At 51.5% G+C, this 25,337-nt stretch overlaps 1 protein-coding gene across 1 annotated transcript in view; it reads right to left on the minus strand.

Moving 5' to 3' along the window:
* The window catches only part of WHRN (whirlin), a 50,894-nt gene that overhangs the window by 4,970 nt on the left and 20,587 nt on the right, over positions 1-25,337 (minus strand). The window contains exons 3-7 of the mRNA XM_041406694.1: positions 19,250-19,375; positions 8,853-9,055; positions 7,833-7,869; positions 6,467-6,673; positions 197-268 (exon numbers count right to left, since the gene is read on the minus strand). Coding sequence (XP_041262628.1) covers positions 197-268; positions 6,467-6,673; positions 7,833-7,869; positions 8,853-9,055; positions 19,250-19,375 — 645 coding nt within the window. The remainder of the gene's footprint in view (positions 1-196; positions 269-6,466; positions 6,674-7,832; positions 7,870-8,852; positions 9,056-19,249; positions 19,376-25,337) is intronic.

The raw sequence follows: 25,337 nt of genomic DNA on the forward strand, positions 1-25,337 counted from the left end.
AACAACCCCTGCCAAGCTTTGCTTTGGTTCCACAAGGCTGCTCCTATCCAGCCAGCCAGATCCTCTCCTGACCCACCTGAGGAGCTGTGCCCAGTCACTGCCCTGCAGGTGGGTATGGCCCAGCTGCTGCAGCTGGGGCACAACCCAGCACCCCCAGTTTGCCTCCTGCTCCCCCCCAGCTCCGTGCAGGCCTTACCAGGGACACATCTGGCAGGGTGTTGATGCTGCTCTGGTGGCAGTCCCCAGCTCCCTCCAGCTCTGACGTGTTCTGAGAGGGCACAGAAGGAACAGAGAAGCATGGCACAGCAGCACGAGCAACCAGCACAGTGCCAGGGGACGGGCAAGGGATGCTCCAAACCCCTCCCCATGCAGGGCCAGCCTTATCCAGGGGTTTTTACCTCCTTGGGGTGCCTTTGTTGGCTCTCCCAAGCTAAGGGATGTGCTCAGAGCATGCTGTGGACCTGACATGCTGGGGTTTCCTCTAGGCCCAAATCCTGCTGAATTTGGAAGGAGGGAAGGGACCAGCCCTGAGGGCTTCAGTTGTTTTTTTCCCCCAGAGGAAGGACAATAGAAATTTAAAACTCTCCTTCCATGCAACCCAGAGCAGTGGCTCTCAGATGCAAAAAGAAGCTGGCTTTATGTCACCAGGAAATGCCACACCACGGTTTTGAGGAGATCACAGCTCCAGGAATGCAGAAGGGATTTCCTGTGGGAATCACTGGCTTTATGAGCCCAAAACTGTCACCAGGAAATGCCACACCACGGTTTTGAGGAGATCACAGCTCCAGGAATGCAGAAGGGATTTCCTGTGGGAATCTGTCAGTAGGGATGGCCCAGGGAGAGGCCATGGATGCAGCCAGGCAGAGCAAACCTGGTGACATCAGGGGTGGGGCACAGCAGAGCTGGGGTGCAGCTCTGCCCTGGGAGCTGTGCCCAGCCCTGCTGAGGGAATCCTGTGCCAGGGGGGAACCATCCCCAGCTCCCCTGGTGGCAAACCCAGCCTCAGCCTCCTCTCCCTCAGTGTGTGCTGCTCTGGAGGGGGCTGCTGCTGCTCAGGGAGGCTGAGCTCGGCTCCTGTCACGCTGGCAGGGCTGTTTGGATGGGGCAGGGCACAGTTTGTGTTTAAGTGCCTGCTATTTATTACAGGGTAAACAGCTGATTAGCTGAAACACTGGTGCATCTTCATCTCCCCCAGCTGCTGGAGGCTGCTGCTGTGCCTGGGAGATGTTCATGTCCCAAAATAGACACGGGAGACAATTAAGACCATTAGAGGAGCAGCAAAAACATTGATGTAAAGTGCATTTATCCCTGTGGCTTCTGAAGGAGCCCTGGGGAGGGAGAATACAAAGAAACAGCTTGTTCAGGGACTGACAGGTAAAGGCCTGGCTTGGGAAACCTTCCTGTGGCACAGGGTGGTTCCATCCTCCATTGTTCCAACATAAGGACAGGGGGCTTTTAAAAGAGAATCACAGAAGGATTTGGGTTGGAAAGGACTTTAAAGATCATCCAGTGCCACCCCTGCCATGGCAGGGACACCTCCCACTGTCCCAGGCTGCTCCAAGCCCTGTCCAGCCTGGCCTTGGGCACTGCCAGGGATTCAGGGGCAGCCACAGCTGCTCTGGGGAATTTGGCAGCAGCCAAACTGTCCCAGCTGTGTCACTGCTAAAATGGGAATAATCTGCCTGATGCCCCCTAAAACCTGCCAGGGCCATTTCCCCCAGCCCTGTGCCCATCACAGGCCACGTCCCAGCTCTGGCCTCGCAGCAAGGACCAGCCTGTCCTGAGCTGTGGCTCCTCTGCAGATGCTGGCTGGGCACAGCAGCTGTCCCTGTGCCCCCCAGTGCCACTGCCAGCTCTGTTCCCCCCAGCCAGGGACACTGCTGCTCCTCCTCAGGGCACCTCTGGCTGCAGGATATTTGCTTTTCCTCACTCCTTCAGGGGGCAAAAGCAATTAAACAGTGATTGCTCTGGGCCATAAACCATGATGACTTTCAAGCACATTTGCTTTCAGGAATTGGCTATTTCGAGGCTCTGCCTTCCTGGATTTCCATTGAAAGACTCACAGAAGCCACTGCCCTGAAAAATGAGTACTGAGAAGGCTGCTCCCTCCTGCTCCTCTGCCCCATCTATTTTCCAGTTCTTCATGGGAACTGGGGCCAGGTGAGGCCCTTCCAGCCCCTCCTCAGAGCAGCTGGGAAATGTTTGTCCTTGTCCTAAAAAGAGTCCCCAGCAGGAGTGATGGAGCTGCAGAGCATGTCTCAGACAGGCAGTCTTCATTTGCAGATTAAAGGGTGGAGAAACTGTCACTTCCCCAGGGAACACAGCCCAACCTTTAATTAACCTCTCAGCTCCAAATCAGTCCCCTAATTTCCAGTTACTGCTAACAAGAGAGCTTTGCTGAGCCACTCCGCCTGAGTGCTGCAGGGTGTCAGTTTTGAGCAACTGCCCCAGCCTGGGGATAAGCCCAGCTTCCCTCCCCTTCCATCTCCCACTCTGGAATGCAGCCACAGGGATGGAGGAGGCACAAGCCTCTGCTCCAGATTTTAGGGGTCTAAGCATGCATAATAACCTCCACACAGTGGTTTCACTCTGTCTTTATCCTCATCCTCTGAGAGGAGCATTCCCAGCACGTGGGAATGCTCCATGTGGGATATCCCAGGGAGCTGGAGCCGGTTCACCTCTGGAGCCAGCTGGAGCAAGGCAGCACCTCTGGAACCACCACCTGCCTCCAGCCCTGGGAGGAGAAGGCACCTCTGGCTGGCAGCAGATTTGCTAGGAGGTGGTGGAGAGGAAAACCAAACTCCAGGGATAAAAATTCCTTCATCCCAACACTGAGGGTTGGGCAGGAGGTAGGGACAAAGGGAATGCTAGAACAGTCAGGGATTCCCACTGCTCTGGTCAGACATACTGCACCTGATTATTGCAGTCTGTGGCTGATCTCTGCCCTGCAGGACTCATCTGGAGGCCCAGCATTCCCAGGAGGTGCTGATGACACTCAGACAGTGGCTGGCACTGTCAAACATTGGCTCATTGCCAAGCATCCTTCAAGCATTCCTTGATGGAATCACTCATCCCATGGCAGGGCCTGCCCAGCCCCACCCTGTTTGGTTTTGGTGGAAGTTTGTGGCTACAGCTCTCCTCACAGAGAGCAGAAGGCACAAGTTCTCCAAGGATTTTTCCTGGGGAAAGCAGTGAGAAGCTCAGAGAAGAAGAGAAAACAATTCTTATCTCTACTTTTTGTGCCCGTTTTTTGGCACATGTGGAATGTGTTATGGAGATTGTTTACCCAAAGTGATTTGTTAGTTGGATTCTGTTGAGGGTTGTTTGGATTCCTTGGCCAGTTGGGTCAAAGCTGTGTCCTGGCTGTCTCAGACCTCATGGGTTTTCTTTAGTATGGTATCTCTTTAGTACGTAATTTATTATAGTATTGGTGTAATATAGTATAGCTTAATAAAGAATAAAGAAGATTTCAGCCTTCAGAAATCATGGAGTCAGAGCACATTATTCCCTACACTGGGGTCGCCCTGCAATGACACAAGTTCACTCACCAAGCCATGGGACAGGTGGCCTGCTCTGGTGTCACTGAGTTTGGTCACAAAGCCAGAAAGTCTGTGTCCCACGGTCTGGGGTGCCTGGGACAAACTGGGAATGCTGCAGCATCCTCTGCTGGGTAAGAGTCATTCCCACAGGGATGCAGCTCTTGGGGCGGGTTCACAGCTGCTGGTCCCACCCTTGGCTCTCTGGGCTGTCCTGACCCTGTGATTTCCTCCTGGCCAGGAGCAGGGAATGATCCCACACCCTGGAGCCTGCAGTTCCCTCAGCCTGCTCCCAGCCAGCGGCTCTGGGGTGACACAGGGCTTCCTGGGGCTCCCCCACAGCTCTGCCCAGCCCCTCCAGAGCCTGGGTGAGCATTTCTCACACACAGTGCTGACCCCCTGTGCACTGACCCCCTGAACTGCAGCATGGGGCTCTGCACACCCTAGGACCATGAGGAAAATTCTCCCCTATCCTAAGGATGTGTGCTGGGATGTGAGCAGCCTGTGAGAGAGCTGGGGCTGCTCAGCCTGGACAGAGGAGTCTCTGTAGAAACCTTGTTGTGCCATTTCACTGCTTGGAGAGGGCTGTACAAAAGATGGGGACAGATTTTTTAACAGGGCTTGTTGTGATAACACAAAGGGGAATGGTTTTAAACTAAGAGAGGGTCAGTTTAGATCAGATAGAAGGAAGATGTGTTTTAGAACAAGGGTGGGCAGGCCCTGGCACAGGTGCCCAGAGAAGCTGTAGCTGCCCTGGATCCCTGGGAACATCCAAGGCCAGCTTGGACAGGGCTCTGAGCACCTTGGTCTAGCTGAAGATGTCCCTGCTCACTACAGGGCAGTTGAATGAGATGGGCTTAAACGTCCCTTCAACCCAAACCGTTCCATGATTTTCTGGTGTTTAGCCAGGGTGCCCACACAGCACAGCAGCAGGCAGGCAGGGAGGGCAGTGTGGGATCTGCCATGCTCAGCTCTGCTGCTCCCTCCAAAACCCCATCCCTGAGGTGTCTGTGGCACTCAGGTGCCAGCTGGGTCTGGCTCAAGCTGAGCCGTGTGTGCACTGCAGCACCAAGGACTGGGGGAAGGAGCTGCTCTGTGCAGAGGCACTGAGGAGCAGCAGAGGGACACGAGGTGGCCATGCAGCAGCAGCCCGTCCCTCCCCTGCCACCCCCCTGCCCCAGCCACTGCAGCCCTACCTCCATCAGGTCTATGAGCCACAGGAGCCGCTCCTGGGATGTGCCAGGGGAGAGCAGAGGGAAACAAGCACAAAAGGGAAAAGGTGCCATCAGGGAGGGTGCAGAACAAAGCAGCGAGCTGAACAAACCCCGCAGGGCACTGCCCCTGTCCCCAAACCCAGCCCCAGAACCCACCCCCAGCTGCAGCCAGGGAGGGCTGGAGGGAGCCCCTCCTGCCGGGGTGCTGGGAGGGAACAGCAGCAGGGGCTGAGGGATCAGTCTGGGAGCCCTGCCCACATCTCTCCTGCTATCCAGGCACCCATCCACCACCAGCTGGTGCTCTTTGCTTGGCAGCTGTTCCAGCAAATGGGCACAACCATGGCAGTGGCAGCATTCCCATCACCCTGGATGGGATCATCTCCATTCCATGGAGCAGGGCGTGCTCTCCCATCCATGGGGACAGGTGCCACATGGCCAGGGAGGCCCTGCAGGGCACAAAGGACACGTGCTCTTGAAGGAAGCTCTGCCCACTCCCTTCCCTGTGCCACAGCAGCACCCTGGTGTCCCTCCCAAAGCTCTGGGCTCGTGTGCCAGGTGGGGCTGGGCCACTGGTCACACACTGGCCCAGGCAGACACGTTTGGCACATGTTGTGGAGCACCAGGCACACCTGGAGCACGTGGCACAGCCCCAGGCATGGGCACAGCACAAGAGCAGGGTGTTACACTCAGCACACAATCCTGGCAAACCTGTGCCAGCCCTCAGAAAAATTTTCCCAGCAGCTCCTTGGAGAGCAGAGCAAAACTCACTTTGTTTATGCAGATCCAGAAAGGCTCTCACTGAAATCCTCCTGACCTGAGCAGGTGGCTTTCCTGTGGGCACTTGTGGATTTAACAGGACAAAAGCACAACTCTGATGCTCTGACTCTCTCTGAGGTCTCTCACAGGCAGGCAGAGCCGCAGGAAAGCCCCCTCCCCTCTCCCCCACGGGCTGTGCTGGGTGGACCCTCCCCAGCCCCATCCCACCACCGTGGGCTGCTTTCCTCGCTGAGCACAGAGCCCATTGTTTCTCCTTCCTTCCATGAAGGGTTTAATTTCCAAGGTTACTAATGCATTTATGATGAAAGGCATTTTATGGTGAGGAAATTAATTTGGGGGCTGTGTGCGTGCACAGTCTGAGGTGATTACAGTAACTTAATTAGACGGTGCGTGCGACAGGGGCCTGGCAGAGACGTGGGAGTGCTGCTGCTGCGTGCTGAGAGTGGGTGGCAATGGGATGCAGCTGCCTGGCCACTGTGGCTCCCACTGGGATGGGGGGCAGGCAGTCAGCACCCTTAGGGGGTGATTTAGGAGCTGGTGAACAGCAGCAGGCATGGCATGGCAGTGGGCAGGGCTGGGATTTCTGTGGGGATGCAGCTCCAGTGGATTTCTGGGAGCAAGGCAGGCTCTGTGCCTCACTGGGATTAGGGTGATGCCTCAGGTTTTAGCTTTTCTATTTTTCAGATTCTGCAGGCAGCCCTCAAGCAGGGGACAGAAGCACCTCAATGTCAGGGCACAGAGACACCCAGCACCTCATGGCATCACCTACAAATCACCCAGATTGCACAGAAAAAATAACAGCTCTGAGAACCCATGGGGGAAGCTGTTCAGGGCTTGCTGTGGGCTGAAATGGCTTTACAGCACTCAGGGAGAGCAGCTGGCTGTAGGATTGCCAGGAGGAGGTGCTGAAAGGAAGGGGATCGGGCAGGAGGGACCTACCCGTGCCGAGCTGACGGTGGTGGCAGTGAAGTGGCTGCTGGAGGACGAGACGGTGTCGCTGTAGGACATCATGGAGTAGGAGTCGGCGCTGGGCCCCGCGGGCTGCCGGGCCTTCATGGACTCGATCTCCCTCTTCAGCACCAGGTTGTCGAAGCGGTCCAGGTCTTGTGGGGAGATCACCCCCCTCACCTCGGAGAGCAGCGAGAACTGGCCAGGCACACAGAGCCAGAGCCAGGTTGGAGCACAGTCATGTTCCTGGGAAGCTGGAGGTCTCCCTCCCCCACAGTCAGCAGTGGCAATGGCAGGTGATGGAGGAGGTTTGATCCTAAATGTTACCACAAGCTCCTCTGCCACTGAACACCAGCCTCCATCCCCCAGAATGGCCCTGGCACAGGGTGCCCAGAGCAGCTGTGGCTGCTGTGGATCCCTGGCAGTGCCCAAGGCCAGGCTGGACAGGGCTGGGAGCAGCCTGGGACAGTGGGAGGGGTCCCTGCCATGGCAGGTGTGGAACAAAGTGATTTTTGAGGTCACTTCCAACCCAAACCAGGGTGGAATTCTGGAACTGGGACCACAGGAGACAGCCCAGCTCCCCATCATGTGGAAAAGGCACGTTTGCTCCACTGCCAGCTTGAAACAGAGCCTAGTGAAGAAAGAGCCACTGGCAACCAAAGGAGCTCCAGGGGGAGACAAATTTGGCTGCAGATGAAAGGCTTTTTCCCTTGGAGAGGGATTTCTGGGGGGAGGTCCTTAGTGTTTCCTCCCAGGCAGAGCTGGCACAGGGATATGGAACCAGACAAGACCTTGACTATCCCAGAGACAGGGAGAGTTGTGGCTGGGGAACATGTTTTGCCAGCAAAGAGTACAAAGCTGTTATCAGTGAGAGCCACCTGTGAAACCTCCCTGTTTAATTTCCATTTAAAAGCAATGTGCTTTGCAAGGAGGTGTGGAGGAGATGCTGGCACAGAGCTGCAGGCACAGCACGGGGTGAGTCCCTGTGCCTGGTGAGCTGGGCAGGGCTGGCTCAGCTCTGCCTCGGGCTGGAACAGACCCCTGCAGCTCCCAGGGCCCACAGACAGCCACCATGAGGCCAGTCATGGTCACTTCTGCAGGGTGGAGGGTCCCCACTGCCCTTGTCCATGGGTGATCATTGCCCCTTGCCCATTAAGAGGGCACCAGATATGGCACAGGAGAGGGGACACCACTGTGTCACTGTAGAACACAGCTGCCAACACAGCATGGGGAGGAGAAAGGCCATTAAAATCCCAAACCAGCATCCCTGCTGTAACCAGGAGCATGGGCCTTCCTTCCCATGGTAAATAAACCACAATTGCAGTGATAATTTCACAAGGCATCAGGAATGTCTTACCCTGGCTGCCACGTCCATAGCATGGTCACCCACTGCCCTGCGAGGAGGGAGAAGATCAGTTAGCACTGAGTGCCTGTCACTTGTCACCCAGTGCAGCACATGGCACCTTCTCTCCTCTCTGGAGAGCCAAAAGCTTCAGGCAGGGGAGAAGGGGAAGGGACTGTGGATGTGACAAGTCGGTCAGAGACTGAAACAGATAACTTTCCCTGGAATCATTCTGGGAGAAGCTGTGAGAACCTCAGAGAAAAGAATTAAAACAATTCTTAAGCCCCTGCAGCTGGAGTTTGTGAACATGTGGAATGTGTTCTGTGTGATGTTTATGGAAAGATGATGTTGGTCTTAATTAACCAATTGGGTGACAGGTGTTATTAGAACCAATCAGGTTCGGGGTGAATGATGTTGCTTATAAAAATATTAAGTTTTTAATAAATGAGCTTTTATGGCTTCTGAAAATGCATGGGGAGTTGTGTCACATTCATTCCTGTTCCTGACTCAATGGTGACATCGGACAGCACAACATTGTCCACACCTGCTCCACCCTACAGGCCAGAGACGCTTCCCTGACACAGGAGCCAGACCCCAGAACGGGGAGCTCCATGGACAGGGTGGGGGTCCCCATCCTCCCAGGGGCTCTGAGCTGACAGACCCCCCGAAAAGGCCCTGTCTTAGGTTGGAAATGGGGGTGTGTGTTCTATCCCCATCTGTCAGAGCTGGGGCAGTTCTCCTCTGTTCATGGGGCAATTTTTTCTTTCTCTCTCCCACAGCCAATCCTCCCTCCAGGAGATCTCTGCTGTCCATGGCCACTGAGTGTCCCTGCATGGCTGATCAAATTCCAGCATCCCATGGGGAGATGCTCCGCCCAGGGCAGGAGCCAAGCATTCCTACCTGGATACAATCTGAGCCTGGAACAGCACAGCAGCCTCTGCCCACTGCATTCCCAGAGGAGCAGCTTTCTCCTGCCCTGCACTGCCAGAGGAAGAGCAGGCCCATGTTCAAACCCAGACAGCCCCAGGCCCGTACCCCGCTGAGCTGAGCAGGGTCTCCCCGAGCTGGGAGCTGCTGATCCAGCGGGTCTCGTCCACGGTGGTGCGGGCGTGGGGCAGGCGCCCGATGTCCTTCACCGTCATCATCAGGTGACGCGAGGACTTGAGCAGCTTCACGGCCTCGTCGTGGGGGATGCTCAGGAAGCTCCGGCCGTTCACCTCCAGGATCTGGTCTCCCACCTGTGGAATGAGGATGGACTGAGCCTGGCATGTCCTTGGAGCTCTCCTGTTGGGAATTACACTTTCCTGTCCCAGCAGGGAGGCGCTGCCCAGTCTAAGCCAGCTCCAAATTGGGACGGGGATGGAGTGACCAGGGACAATGCTGCTGGATGGAGATCATCCCTCATGCTGGCAGCCAGTGAGGACCAGTCCGTGAAGCCTGGAGGGGCCTGTTCAGGACCCCAGCTCAGACTGATCTGCCTAGTCTCCTCCACCAACCCCAAAGAACATCCAGGCCTTCAGCCCAGTCCCTGCTGCTGCTGGGCTGCAAACTGCAGCATCTGGGACAGCTGCATTCCATCTCTCCTCTCCTATTTCCTCCCCTAAGAGATTTCATTCTGTGGGCAAGGCCTTTGCTGGAACCAGGTGTTACTGTCATATTTTCTGTAAAAATCTTTTGCTAGGATTTCTGTCCTGGGAAGCTGAGAAACCTCAGAGGAAAAAAAAACCAAAAAAAACCAAAAAAACCCCCAATATTATTTCATTTGCTTCTCCCGTGTTTTGCTGCTTTAGAATGTAATAAGTGATTGTTTCATTGGTTGCACGTGAATTGTTTTTACTTATTAGCCAATCACAGCTAAGCTGTGTCAAGGCTCTGGAAAGAGTCAAGTTTTTCTTTAGTATCTTTTAGCCTTCTGTCTGTATCCTTTCTGTATTCTTTACTATAGTTTTAGCACAGCATAGCATAACATAACATAATATAACATAATCCTTCTAAAAACTCAGAGTCAAATTCATCATTTCCTTCCTTTGTCTAGGAACCCCACAAATACAAGAACCAGGAGCTTCCCTGACAGCCTGGCCTTGTTTGAGACACAGCACCCATCTGGTGTTTCACCCTTCATCCCAGGTCCTCTTCCTCTGTGCTCCCAGGGCATCCAGGGCTGCTCCTCCTCACTCCCGCATCACAATTCACCCTGCTCCTGATAAACCACATTTTTGAAACTGCCCTTTCCTACATTTCCTTAACCACAGCTCTCAGCTCAGCTCTACCAAAACACAGCATGGATTTTCTTCTCTGCCTGGCCAGCAAGGAGACACAGGGAGAGAAAAGTTCCAGAGAAGTGAAACAAATGATCAGTGGCAGATGAAGGTGCCTGTGAAAGGACAGATGGAAGAGATTAGACCAGTTAAATTTAGAGAGGAGATCATGTGGGGGGCTGGATGGAGCTATACAAAATAAGGCTGGCAATAATGAGAAGCCAGAGAAGGGCTCCTGTTTGTCCTTCCCTCTGCTCAAAGGACAGAGGAGGCTCAGGGAGGCTGGGAGGATGCTGGGAGTGGGGCTGAGGGGAAAAAGGACCTGCAGCAAGAGCATCATGGAGTCATTTGGGCTGGAAAAGGCCTTTAGGATCATTGACTCCAGATGCTGCAGAGCTCAGCTCCATGTTCAGCTCCATCCAGGGACCCTGGGTGGATTTGCCTCATTCTTCACCATAAAATTCAATGGTTTGTGTTGGAAGTGACCTAAAAAATCCCAGAAGTGCGAAGGGAGGGATCCCAGGGGAAGGCAAATGACACAAATGACCCCAACCATGGGGCTCCACAAATATCTCAGGTTCCCTTTGAGCTCTGTCAGCTTTAAATCCACTGTCAGAAAATTGCTGGCTACCTGTGTATTCTTCGCTTCTTTGCTGCCAGGGTCAGGATTTAATCACAAGATGATGTTTCTTGTTCAGACTCAGATGTTTATTAGTTCTTATCTATGACACAGTCTCACAAACCCTCAGTTCTACAGCATTTCTTGCTAACAAACTAAAAAAATGGAGCCCCATCTCTCTCTCTACAAGGCCTTTTAAGGATAAAATGTCCAATTAAGAAATGACACCTAAATTATTTTTACTTTTAACCCAATAACCAACCACCCATGCCCGCAATGTGGACTTTTCTATCCAATTAAACAAAACCACCCAAACCCATGGAGAAGAAGGGGAAGGAGATTAATGTGAAAAAGAAGGTGAAGAAGCAGGACCAGCCTCTGCCCTAAAACCTCCATCTTGCTTTATCTATATCACTATATTCTAAATCCTTAAACTCTAAGTTTCTCACCCTGTGGTATTAGACACTTCTATTCAAACTCCACACCCACAATCCCAGTTCTGTCATTCCATTTTGGAAGCTTCCCCACAGCCTCAGTGTTCTCCTGGGGGTCAGTGCCTGTCAGCACAAAGTCTGAAATTCTCAGCAGCCAGGGTTCCTACAGCTACCAAGGGAAGAGGGGAGGGGAATTAAGCCAGGGCCTGAAGTGCCAAGAGAAATACCCACTCAGGTGCACAAATGTCATCTCCCAGGCCTTTCTGATCCATCAGGAGTCCCCTGGAGTGCATTTTGCTGCACAAACAAGGAGCACTGAGTTCACTGCAGCACCAAAACAATAAAAATCCAAATTTGATTAGGCAGTTTTATTGCAATTATGAATCTTTAATGGTTTTCCATACCAGGGATTAAATTTTCATGATTTTTTTGGTTCAGGACAGTTACACAGGTTTAATAATCTTTAATTTCTCCTTTTAAGGGTGAACCAAGAGGAGCCTGGCATGCTCTTATAACATCAGGGAGACCAGAGGGGCCCTGAATTTTATGCTAATTAACATAGATAATAATTATATTTTCCCCCCAGTGTCAAGGACAAGTGGAAAAGTAACAAAAAAACTGCAGTGATGCAAAAGAACCATCGACTAAAACAAAAGCTGACCCTGAGAAATGATTTGCTGTATTCACAGCTCCAAACAGGCACAGAATAAAAGAAGTAATAATAAGACACACACACACACACAAAAAAAGTTATAATACAACACAGGAAAATGATTGCCCTGGATATTTCAGGAACTACTTTTCAGTTGTGCTCAGCTAATGGTGGGTGGATACCCAGGATGTGCTGAATGCTTGAACACCTCTGAAAATGTGGATTACTCTAATTTCCTAGGGAAAATTGTAGCCTGAAATGCAGGGGCTGAACACAACACGCAAAAAGTGACAGACCATGAGAAAAAGAGAGTTTAGAAATTACACCTCAATGACAGCCCTGGCTCCTTCTCCTTCTGGAGACAGTGGGGAAGGGGAGGTGCAGTCAAGGGAAACGTAATGGGCTTCAGACAAGGGTTCTGAGCAGCAGAAATAATCAGAATCTGCTCTGAAAAATTCTCTTAAAAAGAAACAGAATTTGCTCTGAAAAATTAACTTAAAAGTAATCAGAATTTGCTCTGGGAGAAACCCAATCACACAGACAGAAAAATAGGCAAGAGATTTTAAATATGAGTTAAGGTTAAAAGACACCAAACTGAGCTGGGAATAACAGGGCCAAGGGGTTGATGCCAGATGGGTTGGCACTGGCACCAGTCCTGTTTAATGCCACTACAGTGCCAGCAGAGAGGCTAAATGACACTGGAGATAGCAATAAAGTACAAGGAGCCTCTCTCCAGCACAAATAATTACCAAATGCCCTTAAGAAATTAAAGATATGGGCAGGAAATGTATAGATCAATTTGGAATTGACTGAATGAAGGCTCGCAGTAAATAAGGATGTGCTCAGCTTCTCCAGGAGGGAAATGGGGCAGGGTAGGTGAAACAGATGATCCATGTGGGAAGGGTCCAGGACAGACCTGGGAGCAGGACTGTGGCATTCACATCCTCTGAAAAATCCCTTTGCCCGGGATTTTTCTCCTGGGAAGCTGAGAGGCCTCAGAGAAAAGGAAAACAATTCTTATCTTGTTTGCTTCTCCTGTGTTGTGCTCATGTGGAATGTGTTTGCAGATTGTTTACCCACAGCTGATTGTTTCATTGGGTTCTGCTGTGAGTTGTTTTCACTCTTTGGCCAATCAGGGCCAAGCTGTGTCAGCACTGGAGAGAGTCAGGAGTTTTCATTATTATCTTTTTAGCCTTCTGCAAGTATCCTTTCTGTATTCTTTAGTATAGTTCAGTCTAGGATTCTTTAATATAATACAGTATCATAAAATAATAAATTAGCCTTCTGAGAACATGGAGTCAGATTCATCATTCCTGCCTTTGTTGGGGCATTCCCAGCAAATGCAATACAGGACAGGGAATGAGGGGGCCATGGCTGTCTGAAAATGGCTCCTTTCCCCAAACACTGCAGCCCAAAGAGGGGAGATGCAAGCCCAGGGAGGGAAGGGCTCTCTGGGGGTGGCAGTGCTTGTGGCACTCATGGGGGGAGGTTTTGGCGGCCTCCCAGGAGAGAAGATTTCTGTCTCCATCAAGGTGACACCACTGCAAGGACCAGGAGAAATGTCACATCTTGGGTACCAAAACCACAACCTCCTGAGTGACTTTGTCACTTAGCAGCTCATTCCCAAACTCTGAGGGAGCCCCAAAGTTTTTACTTCATCTTCTTTTTCCAGGGTATTTATCTGTGTCCAGACCTCAAAGCTCACTGCAGGTTTCCAGGGGTGGCTTTGGGATGAGGGGCTCGTGGGAGTTCAGGGTATTTATCTAAGCTCACTGCAGCTTTCCAGGGGTGGCTTTGGGATGAGGGGCTCGAGGGAGTTTGCAGATGACACCAAATGTGTCCAGGGAAGGGAAGGGAGCTGGGGAAGAGGCTGGAGACCTCGAGAGGCTCCGTGAGCCCGGAAGGGGCTCAGCGTGGAGAAAAGGAGGCTCAGGGGGGACCTTGTGGCTCTGCACAGCTCCTGACAGGAGGGGACAGCCGGGGGTCGGGCTGTGCTCCCAGGGAACAGGGACAGGAGGAGAGGGAATGGCTCAGGCTGGGCCAGGGCAGGCTCAGGGTGGATGTTTAAGAAAAAAATCTTCACCAAAAGGGTGAAGGGACTCCAAAGTCCCCATCACTTGGAGGATTTAAAAGCCATATGGATGTGGCACCTGGGGACACGGGGCAGTGGTGGCCTTGCAGTGCTGGAGGAATGGTTGGACACAATGATCTTGGAGATCTTCTTCAGCCTAAATTATTCTTTGTTCTCTGACAGCCAGTGCTGAGGTAAAATCATTCAGCTCTTCGTGTTTACAGTCTCCCTTTCCCTCTCCTCTCATATCTGGATAAATATGGATGGTGATTTTCACCCCAGCCCTCGTTCTGGGAACTCAATATTGAGTTGTTTGCTCAGAGCCAGCTCCCTGGAATCTGCTATTTCTGATTTAAAGGTCAAGGAGAGCAAACAAAAATGGCTTAAGGAGGAAAAAGAACCCCAATCTTGACAAAACACAGCACCAGAAAAAATGAGCAAGGAAGAAATGAGGGCCAGCAGAGCCAGGAACAGCATCAGGAGCTCAGCTTGTGCCAGGCACCACTGGGGACAGCGGGAAGGAGGCAGGAAGGACAGGAGCTGAAAGCAAACGAGGCTGACTCACCTCCCTCCTCTGCTAACCCCCACTTTTTCACTCTCAGAACTTCCTCAGAGGCAGCAGATTTTCAAGCATGCCCAAAGAACACATTGTCAGAAGTTTCATGAATGAATAAACATCAAGAAGGCCAAGGCCAAGCCTATGAATATTGAGTTATTGACCGAGTGCAGAGCTCCAGCCTGGTTCTGGCTGCAGTTCTGCCTGCAGGACAGCAGCACCTGAACCAGCACCAGCAGGGCTGCAGCTCCTCTGGGATCCTCATCTCAGGATCTTGGTCCTTGTTTCTGAAGCTGGCAAAAGTTTCTGGGCCCCAGATAAACTTCCTTGGTTTTGCCTTGCTTTCAGTAGCTTTTGTTTGTCCTTCCATCAAAATCTAAGGCAAGTGTAAAACATTAATTATTTATTTTAGTTATTATTTAAAGAGTCCAAAATTCTGATTTGGTGCCATAGATACAAGGAGGTAAAAACGAAATGTCTGACAAAATTACAGATTGGTTTGGGTTAAAAGGGACCTTAAATCCCACCCAGTGCCCCCCCTGCCATGGCAGGGACACCTCCCACTGTCCCAGGCTGCTCCCAGCCCTGTCCAGCCTGGCCTTGGGCACTGCCAGGGATCCAGGGGCAGCCACAGCTGCTCTGGGCACCCTGTGCCAGGGCCTGCCCACCCTCACAGGGAAGGATTTCTGCCTTGTCTCTCATCTACACATCACCTCAGAATCAGCTCAGTTCTGGTAAGAGCCTCAGTGAAAGCAGCAAAGCCCACAGAAGGATCCACTCCTGGGAAGCCAGCAGCAACCCTCCCATCAACCCAGCCAGGTTGTGTTGAGCCCACATTCAGAAATCCCACAATATTTCCATTTTAGAGAGCAACACTCTACCTGGGAATCACATTTATCCACCAGTTCTTGCTTCCTTGTGGCATCACGTCCCTTCCACCACCACCTGGAGCTGCAATCTACACCCGACCATGTCTAACAACAGGACATAAAAGGCCTTTTTTACCTCCAAACCTCCAGGCAGCACTGGATTTACAGCATGTAGCATACACAAATCAGGGGGGAAGCAGCTGTGAGCATCTGAAATCACACCAAGCCTGACATCCAGCACAGCACGAGCCTGCTGGACACACAAATCACTGCCTGGAGAGCAGAGCAGCGAGGGGGAGATCTCCAGAATCAACAAGCAGAGGCTCAGGTGTGCAAACAGCAGTGGCAGGACCCGGGGGCACAGGGCAGGGAACTGGCACTGCTCTGGTGTGTGGTTATTTCCTGGCATTCCAAGCAGGCATGGAGGGATTCAGGCAGGAGTTCTGCCTTTGGGACTGTCCCTGTCACACCTCCTCTGCTGAGCTCACTGCCAGGGGGATGCAGAAGAAAGAGATTTTTCCTGTGCAGCACACCCAGGGAACAGAAAAAAAAAACACTAAGGAAAACAATGCAGCTTCTTCTTTCTCATCCTGTTTTTAAACTTTCAGCCCTCTGGGGTTTAGGGGATGGATCCTGACTGTGGCACAGAGGAAAAACATGCTGGTGTCACCCATGGCAGGCAGTCCCTCCACTTCCACCTCTACAAACAAATTGTCCTGTGCCTCTTCTTGCCCCTGTCTCAAAATCCTGTGCCCCAGAGCACTGCCCTTCTTGCTGATGAAGCCACCAACATCCCTGGGACACAGCTGGGGACCAGCCAGGGGTGTGGGCAGAGGTGCCAGCCTGCACTCTGGGGCTCTGCAGCAGCATTTCTGCAGCCTGGACTGCACTCTGCCATCTCCAGGATGCCCCTACAGCTCCCTGTGCCATCCCCAGTGATTCCCCCCAGGGCCCAGGGCCCATTTCCCTGCTGGGCACTTGAGAAAGATTCATTAAATTGATCCAAACCTCCAAGTGCAGCATTTTGATTCTGTGACCCAGGGAAACAGGAGCCTGCAGTGCTCAGGACAGCTCAGCCAAGGCTCCATGATCCCTAAAAGTCTCCTTGGCTCAAAGGGAACTCTGGTGGCCTCAGAGCCACCACAACTCAAGGGACAGGATCGTGTCTGTCCCACCCTCTCCACCACACTGTCCCCAGCTCGTGCTGCCAGCCTTGGCAGATGGAAGTGACTTCATGGGGCTCTGAGCAAAGCTGAGGCTTAGCCCTAAACAGCCAAGGGCTGAGCAATGGGGAAATCACAGACTCACAGAACCTTTGTAAGGTTGTGTTTGAGGGTCCCAGGATGAAGGAAGAGATGAGAAACCTTGATTCTATGTTTCAGAATGTTGATTTTTTATATTATATTATATTAAAATGCTATACTAAAATTATACTAAAAAGAATAGAGAGAAAGGATCTATCAGAAGCTAGAAAAGAAAGTAAAAAAAATGAATAACAAAATCTTGTGACTACTCACAGCCTCAACGCAAGTAGCTGTCATTGGTCATCAAGTAAAAACAATTTCATATGTTTAGTAAACAATCCTCCAAATCACATTCTAAAACAATAAAACATGGAGAAGCTGAAGCTTCCCAGCTTCTCAAGAGAAAAAATCCTAACAAAAAGATTTTTCATAAATATGTCTGTGACACCCTTGAGGGTGGAAAAGACCTTTGGGGTCAGTGAATCCAAGAAATGTCTCACTGCACAAACCCAGAGGGGATGAGAGCAGATCACCTCTCAAAAAAAAAAAAAAAAAAAAAACACCAAAAAAAATCCAAAAAACCCCCAAAACCCATGAGGATTGAAAGGACATTTCAGGGTTTAACATCACAACTGACATAAGGAATAGGAAAAAACTGACCCTCAGAGCCCATGAGACTGCACTGGAGGAAGTGATTGGAGGTCATTGCAGGGAATTGGGTCATTTAGAGGGAAAAATACACCAGAAAAGAAACTGTGGCTGCAGTAAAATGATCCAGCCTGTGGAGGCTGAGTGTCAAATGTGCCCCATTCCTGCCTGGCACGGAGACACCTCCAGCTGCTCCCTTTCCAGCTAGTTCCACTGGTGAGCACGCACAGTGCCAACCCCAAACGTCCCTTCCAGCTGGGGTGAGCCACGGGAGCAGCCTGGGATCTGCAGGGCAGCCTGGAGCAGCTCAGAGGCGAGGTGTGTGCACGTGGGGGCTGACAGAGGTGTAGATCTCCCTTCACAAAGCTCTGCTGCCAACTGTGCCCAGGGCAGCCTCAGAAGGGCCCAGCCCAACCCCAGAGCACCCCTCAGGACCCTGTTTGAGAATGGGTCACTGAGCCAGCCTGGTGGATCAGCCCCGCTCTATTGCTGCCTAATGATTATTGCCTTTTTTCTTTTCTGAATTCTCTGTATTCTTTACACACATATTTGGAGCTCTGTAGCCTATTGCTGCATTCCTCCTTGGTTTTCCCAGTGTTTTTCCCTACCTTTTCCCTAGGCAGAAAGACAAAACACATTCTAAAGCCCCTACCCCATCTTGGTTCTCCCTGGGAACCAAAAAAAACCCTCTTTGAGACTCATTTTCATCAACAAAGTTCAGTTCCATCTGAGGGGGGAGGATTTTGAAGGGGCTTGAACTGGGGGGAGATTGCATCACCACTTGTGCTCCTAATTGGTGGTTTTGTCAATTATGCTTACTAAATTTATAAAAACTGTGTTCACCCCCTGGGGGAGGGGCTTTTGTGGACATTTTCCATATTCACCTCTAGAGGCCTCCAATAAAGATCAGCTTTTCCATCACCTCCTGTACTGCCATTATCTCAAAGTGTGTTTCATTTATAGGTTCTTGAGGCATCACTAGCTGAGGCTGATCCTGCTGGTTAACTCAGGATCCTGGGACTGCCAGGAGGAGCCAGCACACCCCAGCTGAGAGCTGGCCCCTAAAATGCTGCCCTGCAGGCAGCTGGGAGCACCTGGTGCACAGCACCCCAGGGGCTTTGGGTGAGAGTTGCAGGAACAGGGCACAGGAGCAGGATCCTCAATGGAAAACTCTTCCCTGCCAGCCCAGGGAGGTGTGATGCCTTGGAGTACTACCTAGAACAGAGGCTACAGCAGATAAAGACAATAAAAGTATTTATTAAAGACCTTCAACAGCCACACCTTGGGCAGTCAAAGCCTCACAGAGGCTGCACCCAAGCTGGACAATGGTCATGAGTTTTTCAGACAGATATAAATTCAGTCCATTTACATATCAGGGGTTAATTCTCCAATTATAGCTTCAGGTAATGAAGTAATTTACCCCCAGTTTGCTTCCCCACCCCCAGCTGACTTTTGCTTGTACTTTTTGGGGCCTGAGGCAGTGAGGTGTCCTTCCACCCCAGGTGACTTCTGTTTGTACTTTTTGGGGCCTGAGGCAGTGAGGTGTCCTTGAGCTTCAGGCCTGGAGGAATTGTTTTGTCTGCTCGAAATGTGAAGACAATTAACTAACACTTTATATGGAGTTTAGAGTTACAGGAATTGTTTTGTCTGCTCAAAATGTGAAGACAATTAACTAACACTTTATATGGAGTTTAGAGTTATGCACTAATGCAGCACAGGGTTTGAAAAATGTAAAGGTGAAAATCTGAAGGCATCAGGTGAGAGGACTTTGTGATGAGGAGACTGTGGGGGCTGATTTGTCTGGAGATGAGAGGTCTGAGAGGGGATCCCATCAATGCATATAAATACCTCCAAGGGGTGTCAGAGGACAGTGCTAGAGGCTTTTCAGTGACAGATGAGGAGCAATAAACTAAAACACAACAAGTTCCACATCAACATGAGGAAGAAATTCTTTCCCTGAGGGTGGCAGAGCTCTGGAAGAGCTGCCCAGGGATGAGGTGGAGTCTCCTTCTCCAGAGACATCCCAATCCCGCCTGGACACGTTCCTGGTCACCTGCCACCCTCTCTGGGATCACTCTCACCTTCAAGCCAGTGCTCTCTGCCTCGGAGCCCTTGTCCACACCCGTGATGTAGATGCCCAGGGAATATTCTGCCCCTCCTCGGATCATGAGGCCCAGGGATTTCCCTTCATTCAGGACCAGATTCACCTGCAGGGGAACAGGGAGAGACATTGATGTGGTGTTCAAGTGCTGCCCAAAGCAGAGGTGGGCCACAGCCACAGAGCTGGGCTGGAGAGCAGCTCCTGTGGGATTGAGGAGACAGTGGGAACCAGGAGGAAAAGCTCTGGAGGCTGAGAGGTTCAGCTACGTGAGGAGCAGCACGTGTGGGTGGATTTTCAGCCACAAATCAGCTGATCCACAGCAGTTTTCCACTCTCTCCTTTTACAGGTGCATTCCTGGTGTAGAGACCTGAGAACAACCCCCAAAACCCCAGGAGCAGCAGTGGGGTGGTGCCAGGCAGCACTGGCTGTGAATTCCCCCTCTGGCATTGCTGCCTGAGCAAACAGAGCCATGATCCCCTATTGGATTTGCTGGGAATGCCCCAACAAAGGCAGGAATGATGAATCTGACTCCATGTTCTCAGAAGGCTAATTTATTATTTTATGATACTGTATTATATTAAAGAATACTAAACTATACTAAAGAATACAGAAAGGATACTTATAGAAGGCTAAAAAGATAATAATGAAAACTCCTGACTCTCTCCAGAGTCCTGACACAGCTTGGCCCTGACTGGCCAAAGAGTGAAAACAACTCACAGCAGAACCCAATGAAACCATCAGCTGTGGGCAAACAGTCTGCAAACACATTCCACATGAGCACAGCACAGGAGAAGCAAATGAGATGAGAATTGTTTTCCTTTTTCTCTGAGGCCTCTCAGCTTCCCAGGAGAAAACTCCTGGGCGAAGGGATTTTTTCAGAGAATGTGAATGCCACAGTCCCCCTCCACCCAGCCTGGCAAGAGCCCAGCTCCAGCCTCTGCCCTTCCCTGTGCAGAGCCACTGCAGGCACTCCCCACAGGCCAAACCCCTCAGGGGTAATCACGTGCCTGATTATCTCCAATTAACAACACCTGGACAACCTTTCCATAGATCCAGCACATATTGCAGAAGCCATTTCCTATTTCCCACAACCTGCTAGGCAGCACCTGGGCAGATATTGTCCCCACCAAATGCTGATTTGCAAACCCACGCTCCCACCTGCCTTCATCCACCCTCTCCTCCTCACAGGGCCTGCCAATATCTGGGTGTTCAGGTGGGAATTTGGAGTGCAGAGCAATCCTGTGCTCAGCTCCCTCAAGGACTCTGCATTTAAATTGGCCTTTGTTCACTCTCTGCATGACACTTTTTAAATGAGTAATTCCAGGGTTATTTTTTTGCTTTGCTCCCAAGTTTTGAGTCACTTCTGGAGAAAAGCAGACAGCAGGATAAAAACAAATGAGAAAAGCCAGAATGTGTTTCACACTGATAGAAAACACCAGAAACAAGCTGTTTGTGAAGGGCTTTTATATTTAAACCCCTTCGCTGCAGTCAAATCAAAATCTTGCACATTTACCTGGATGGAAAAATAATTCTCAGCTTCAAGTCAGTAATTAATCCATCTTTCTAGAGGACACGGCATCAGAGAAGGAATTCAGGCCAGCCTTAGAGTGGCTGGTATTGAAAACCCATTTTCTGTCTTGGTGATAGAAACACAGAAATCAGCAGCAGGACACAAATCCACCAAAGGCTCCAAATTTTGGATTTAGAAAAATGGATGCAAAGCTGGAATAAGATTTGTAAAACATCAACTACCTGTACCAGCATCCTTCTGTGGAAAAACCTGATGTTCCCTGGGTTTCCTTTCCCTGCTTTAAAGGGCAGAAAGTGCTGGAAACAATTTTAGCATGGAAGGATTATAAAGGAATTATAGAGACCTTCATGCTCCAGGCTGGAGAGATGAGCTGGTCACTGAACCCACCCAAAGGAGCAGCTGTCTGTCACATTCAAGAGTATTTTGGTTTTCTCTTCACAGAGAAACCTTGCTCTGGACCACACAACACTTGCTTGAGTGTATTGGAAAATTAGGAAAAGATTCAACTTTTCTGAAGTGCTGTTACCTCCCCGTCTGTCTGATGATGTTTAGGATTTCCCTAATATAAGTTTTTCACCCCACCATGGCTATGCCTCTCAAAAAATCCCCAAGTTTGGGAAAAAAAATACAAGTCGGAGAAATGCAGCAAGGTGCCTGGAATCACAGATCACATCAGAACAGACTGGGAATGCCAAAATTCCCTCTGAAAGTCCCTGAATGACATTTCTGTGTGCTGGGGTTAGCTCCAGGAGGGGCAGCTCTGCAGGCAGACATTTCCATTTCCCTTTAACTCTATCCTGGTAAGCCGAGAAGCTGCTCCCTCCACCTGGGGAGAGCATCAGGTGGAGTAAGAGATACCCCCTGTCCCTCTGCTCAGGAGGTGCTGCCACGTGAGCTGCTCTGTTTTGTCTGACCAAAATGTGGAGACAATTAATTAACACTTCATATGGAGTTTAGAGTCATTCACTAATGCAGTGGAGGGTTTGAAAAATATAAAGGCGAAAATCTGAAGGCATCAGGTGAGAAGGACTTTCTGATGAGGAGCCTGTGGGAGAAGAGAGGTCTGAGAGGGGATCCCATCAATCCATAGAAATACCTCCAAGGGGTGTCAGAGGATGGTTTGCCCTGCACTGAGCAAACCTGCACTTCCAGAGGCAGGAAAGGCACGGATACAGAAATCCTGCAAGCACAAAAACCAGCAAACCCTAGCTGTGTGTGCAAACCTGCTGGCAGCCCAGAAAGTTGGGTAGCTCAGGGCTTAATTGCATCTCTTAATCAGCTAATAGCTGCAGCTCCCTGGATGAACCCTGCAGCAGGAGCTGCCAGGAACAGCGTGGCAGAGAGCAGGGAGCAGCCAGCTCAGGGACTCACTGCGGATTTTGGGAATGCCTGGGGAAGGGAGACAGCCTGGGGAGGGAAGGTGAGGCCTTTGGGACTACCTAAAAACAGAGGCCAGACAGAATTTAGGCAATAAAAACCAGGTATATTTATTGAAGTGCCTTCAGGTACATTTTGGGCAGACAAAGCCCTCAGGGCCTACACCCAAAATGGACAATGGGTCACGGGTTTCACACTTTTATAAGTTTGGTCCATTTGCATATTGGGGTTAATCTGCCAATTACAGCTTCAGCTAATGAAGGAATTGACCCCAAGTTTGCTCCCCCCAAAACTCACTTTTGTTTCCATCTCTGGGGCCTGAGGCAGTGAGGTGTCCTTGATTGCCAGGCCTGGAGAGGAATTGCTGTGTCTGCCCAAAACGGGAAAGCAGCAGCTCACACTGTGTGTGGAGTGTGGAGTTACACACTAAAGAACTGCTGGGTTACAAATATATGGAATATATAAAAGCTCAAATCCTAAGGCACCAAAGGAGCAAGGCAGGGACAGGCTGATGCCAGGAGGAAGCAAAGGCTGGGCCACTCCATGCCAAGGGCTCGGGGACCACAGGGGACAACTTGCACTCTCCTTCCCAAGGGTCTGTGTCTCCAGTGATGGCACAGTCAGGGGTGGTGACAGGAGGGGTGGCCCTGCCCTGCTGGCTGTCTCATTGTCACACTCCTGCCAGCCTGGCCCCAGCCCACACATGGCTCTGGGGTGACACTGAAGCACAAGCTCAGCTGTGTCCAAGGAGGGAGCCAAACCTGTGACCAGGCTGATGTTCCCAGTGGCCCCCAATGTTCCCAGTAGTGATGCAGGGTCCCTCTGGGAGCCTCAGCACAGCATTCCTTGGGCCCAGCCCCTCTGCTTGGGCTCTTCCACTCAGGCTGGCACCCATGTGATTAACACTCCAGTGCCAAGGCTTGGCCCAGAAAGGGCATTTTGTGCCAGTTCCACTTCATGCTTCTACTCTCCCCCTTGGCTGAAGCCCCCTCAGGGAGAGCTGGGATCACCCTGAGCTCCTAAACCAGTCTGTGCTGACACACCAGGCAGCAAACAGGGGCAGCTGTTGTGTGGGGGAAACTGAGGACATCCCAGATAACAGAATGGTTTGAGTTGGAAAGGACCTTAAATCCCATCCAGTGCCACCCCTGCCATGGCAGGGACACCTCCCACTGTCCCAGGCTGCTCCAAGCCCTGTCCAGCCTGGCCTTGGGCACTGCCAGGGATCCAGGGGCAGCCACAGCTGCTCTGGGCACCCTGTGCCAGGGCCTGCCCACCCTCCCAGGGAAGGATTTCTCCACAATATCCCATCTAAGTCTATCATCCTTCAGCTTAAAGCTGTTCCCTGTGTCCTGTCATTCCATGTCCTTGTCCCCAGTTCCTCTCCAGCTCTCCTGGAGCCCCATTAGGTCCTGGAGGCACAGGGACGCTCAGGCAAGGCCATCCCCCACACCTTGCCAGGCATCCCACAGCACATCACTGCCCAGTGCCCACCTCCTTCCCTGTGCCATCCCCAGGCTGTGCCCAGCCCCAGGCGACTCCTGCGTGCATCACACAGAACCATTAGGAAGTCCAAGGTCACAGTTTTAATTTCTGTTTCAAGGCTGAAACATCTGCCATCTCCTGTAGCAGGAAATGAAGGAAAAATAAAAATAAATGCCATCATCAGGGAGGCACTTGCTCTGAGCTGATTCCTGCACAGGATTGCTTCTGTCTGGCTTTATGGAATTACCTGTTGACAGATTCAATTTTGCCATTAGAAAAAGGCCTTTCAGGCAGGAATTAGCCTGCCCCAGTAGGGCTCAGCACCAGCTGGGTGGCTGAGGAGGTTCCAGCCATACTGGCAGCTATTTCCAGGCCATTACTGCTGCCACACAACACAAACAACACCTCAGGAGGCTGGCAGGGCTCATCCTCCTCTTGTTTCCCAAGGAAATCCCACAGTTTGTGTCTAGACATCCTGCACACAGCGAGTGTGGGAAGGCAGAGCTACGTCACAGCCTTTACCTGAGTCCTGGGGGCAGCCGGGGGTGCCAGGGCCACCAGAGCTGTGCCAATGTCACCCCCTGCCCAGGGCAGCTCCCTAAGGCAGGACTTGGGCTGGCACCCAATGTCCAGCACTGGGGACAGGGAGCAGCTCCAGGGCTGGGAGGTGACACAGAGCTCAGGGACAGTGACCAAACCTGGTCCTGGGCCCCTGCCAGCCTCGTCCAGCTCCTGCTGAGCCCAGAGCTGCCTCCCCCAGGGCAGGGCTTGGCAAACACCCACTGCCACTTCTGGGTGCTCCTGCTACTTAAAGTGATGCCTCAGGTTTTAGCTGTTTTATTTTTCAGATTCTGCGCTGCTTTAGTGTGTGGGTCTGAGCTTCGTATCAGGGGATGGTGAGCTCTGCACAGAGCAGGGAGACAAAACAATTCCTGCTCTAGCAGGAGACCAAGGACAAATGATCCAAATCTCAGGCCCAGGAGCACAAACACCGTGGGCTGAAGAGAGAAAAACAAGCAGGATGGGACTGCATGGGCTAAAGCTGGAATTGGACAATGAACTGCAATGTGCACACGGAGCAGAGCTGATCCCAGGGAGAGACCCCGTGAGCGCTCGTGCATTTTGGGACCGTTTTGGTTCATCTTGGGTGCAGCCCTGGCTGGGCTCTTGTGCTGCCCAAGGTGGATCCATGGAGGAGATCCTTTTAATAAATCCCTGCTTTGTTCTTTAGCTCTGTTTAGCCTCTGTTCTAGGGCAGCCTGCACAAGGCATCACAAGTGCCCAGAATAACCAAGAGGTGGAAGTGCTGCCCTCAGGGTGGGCTGGGGTGTGACACAAAGGGCATTTTTGGGTAAAACTGCTGGGACAGGGCTACAGAATGCTCAAGGCAGAGGGGTGACTCCTGGAAGCAATGAGAGGCAGGCTGGCTGTGGCTCAGGACAGCCTGGTGTAGCTGAAGATGCCCCTACTCACTGCAGGGGGTGGATTAGATGGGATTTGAAGGTCCTTTCCAACCCAAACCATTCCCTGCCTTTAATCCCTAGGACACTGGTGCACCACTGGCTCCCATCCCATATTCCAGTCCCACAGGGAACTAAACCAGCCCCCCACCAGCCTGGATATCCTTCAAGCTGTAAACAAAACCAAACCCCAGCAAGGTCAGAGCAAGCAAACA

The sequence above is a fragment of the Onychostruthus taczanowskii genome, unplaced genomic scaffold, assembly GCF_017590055.1.
Source record: "Onychostruthus taczanowskii isolate IOZ18803 unplaced genomic scaffold, ASM1759005v1 scaffold25, whole genome shotgun sequence".
Lineage (NCBI taxonomy): Eukaryota > Metazoa > Chordata > Aves > Passeriformes > Passeridae > Onychostruthus > Onychostruthus taczanowskii.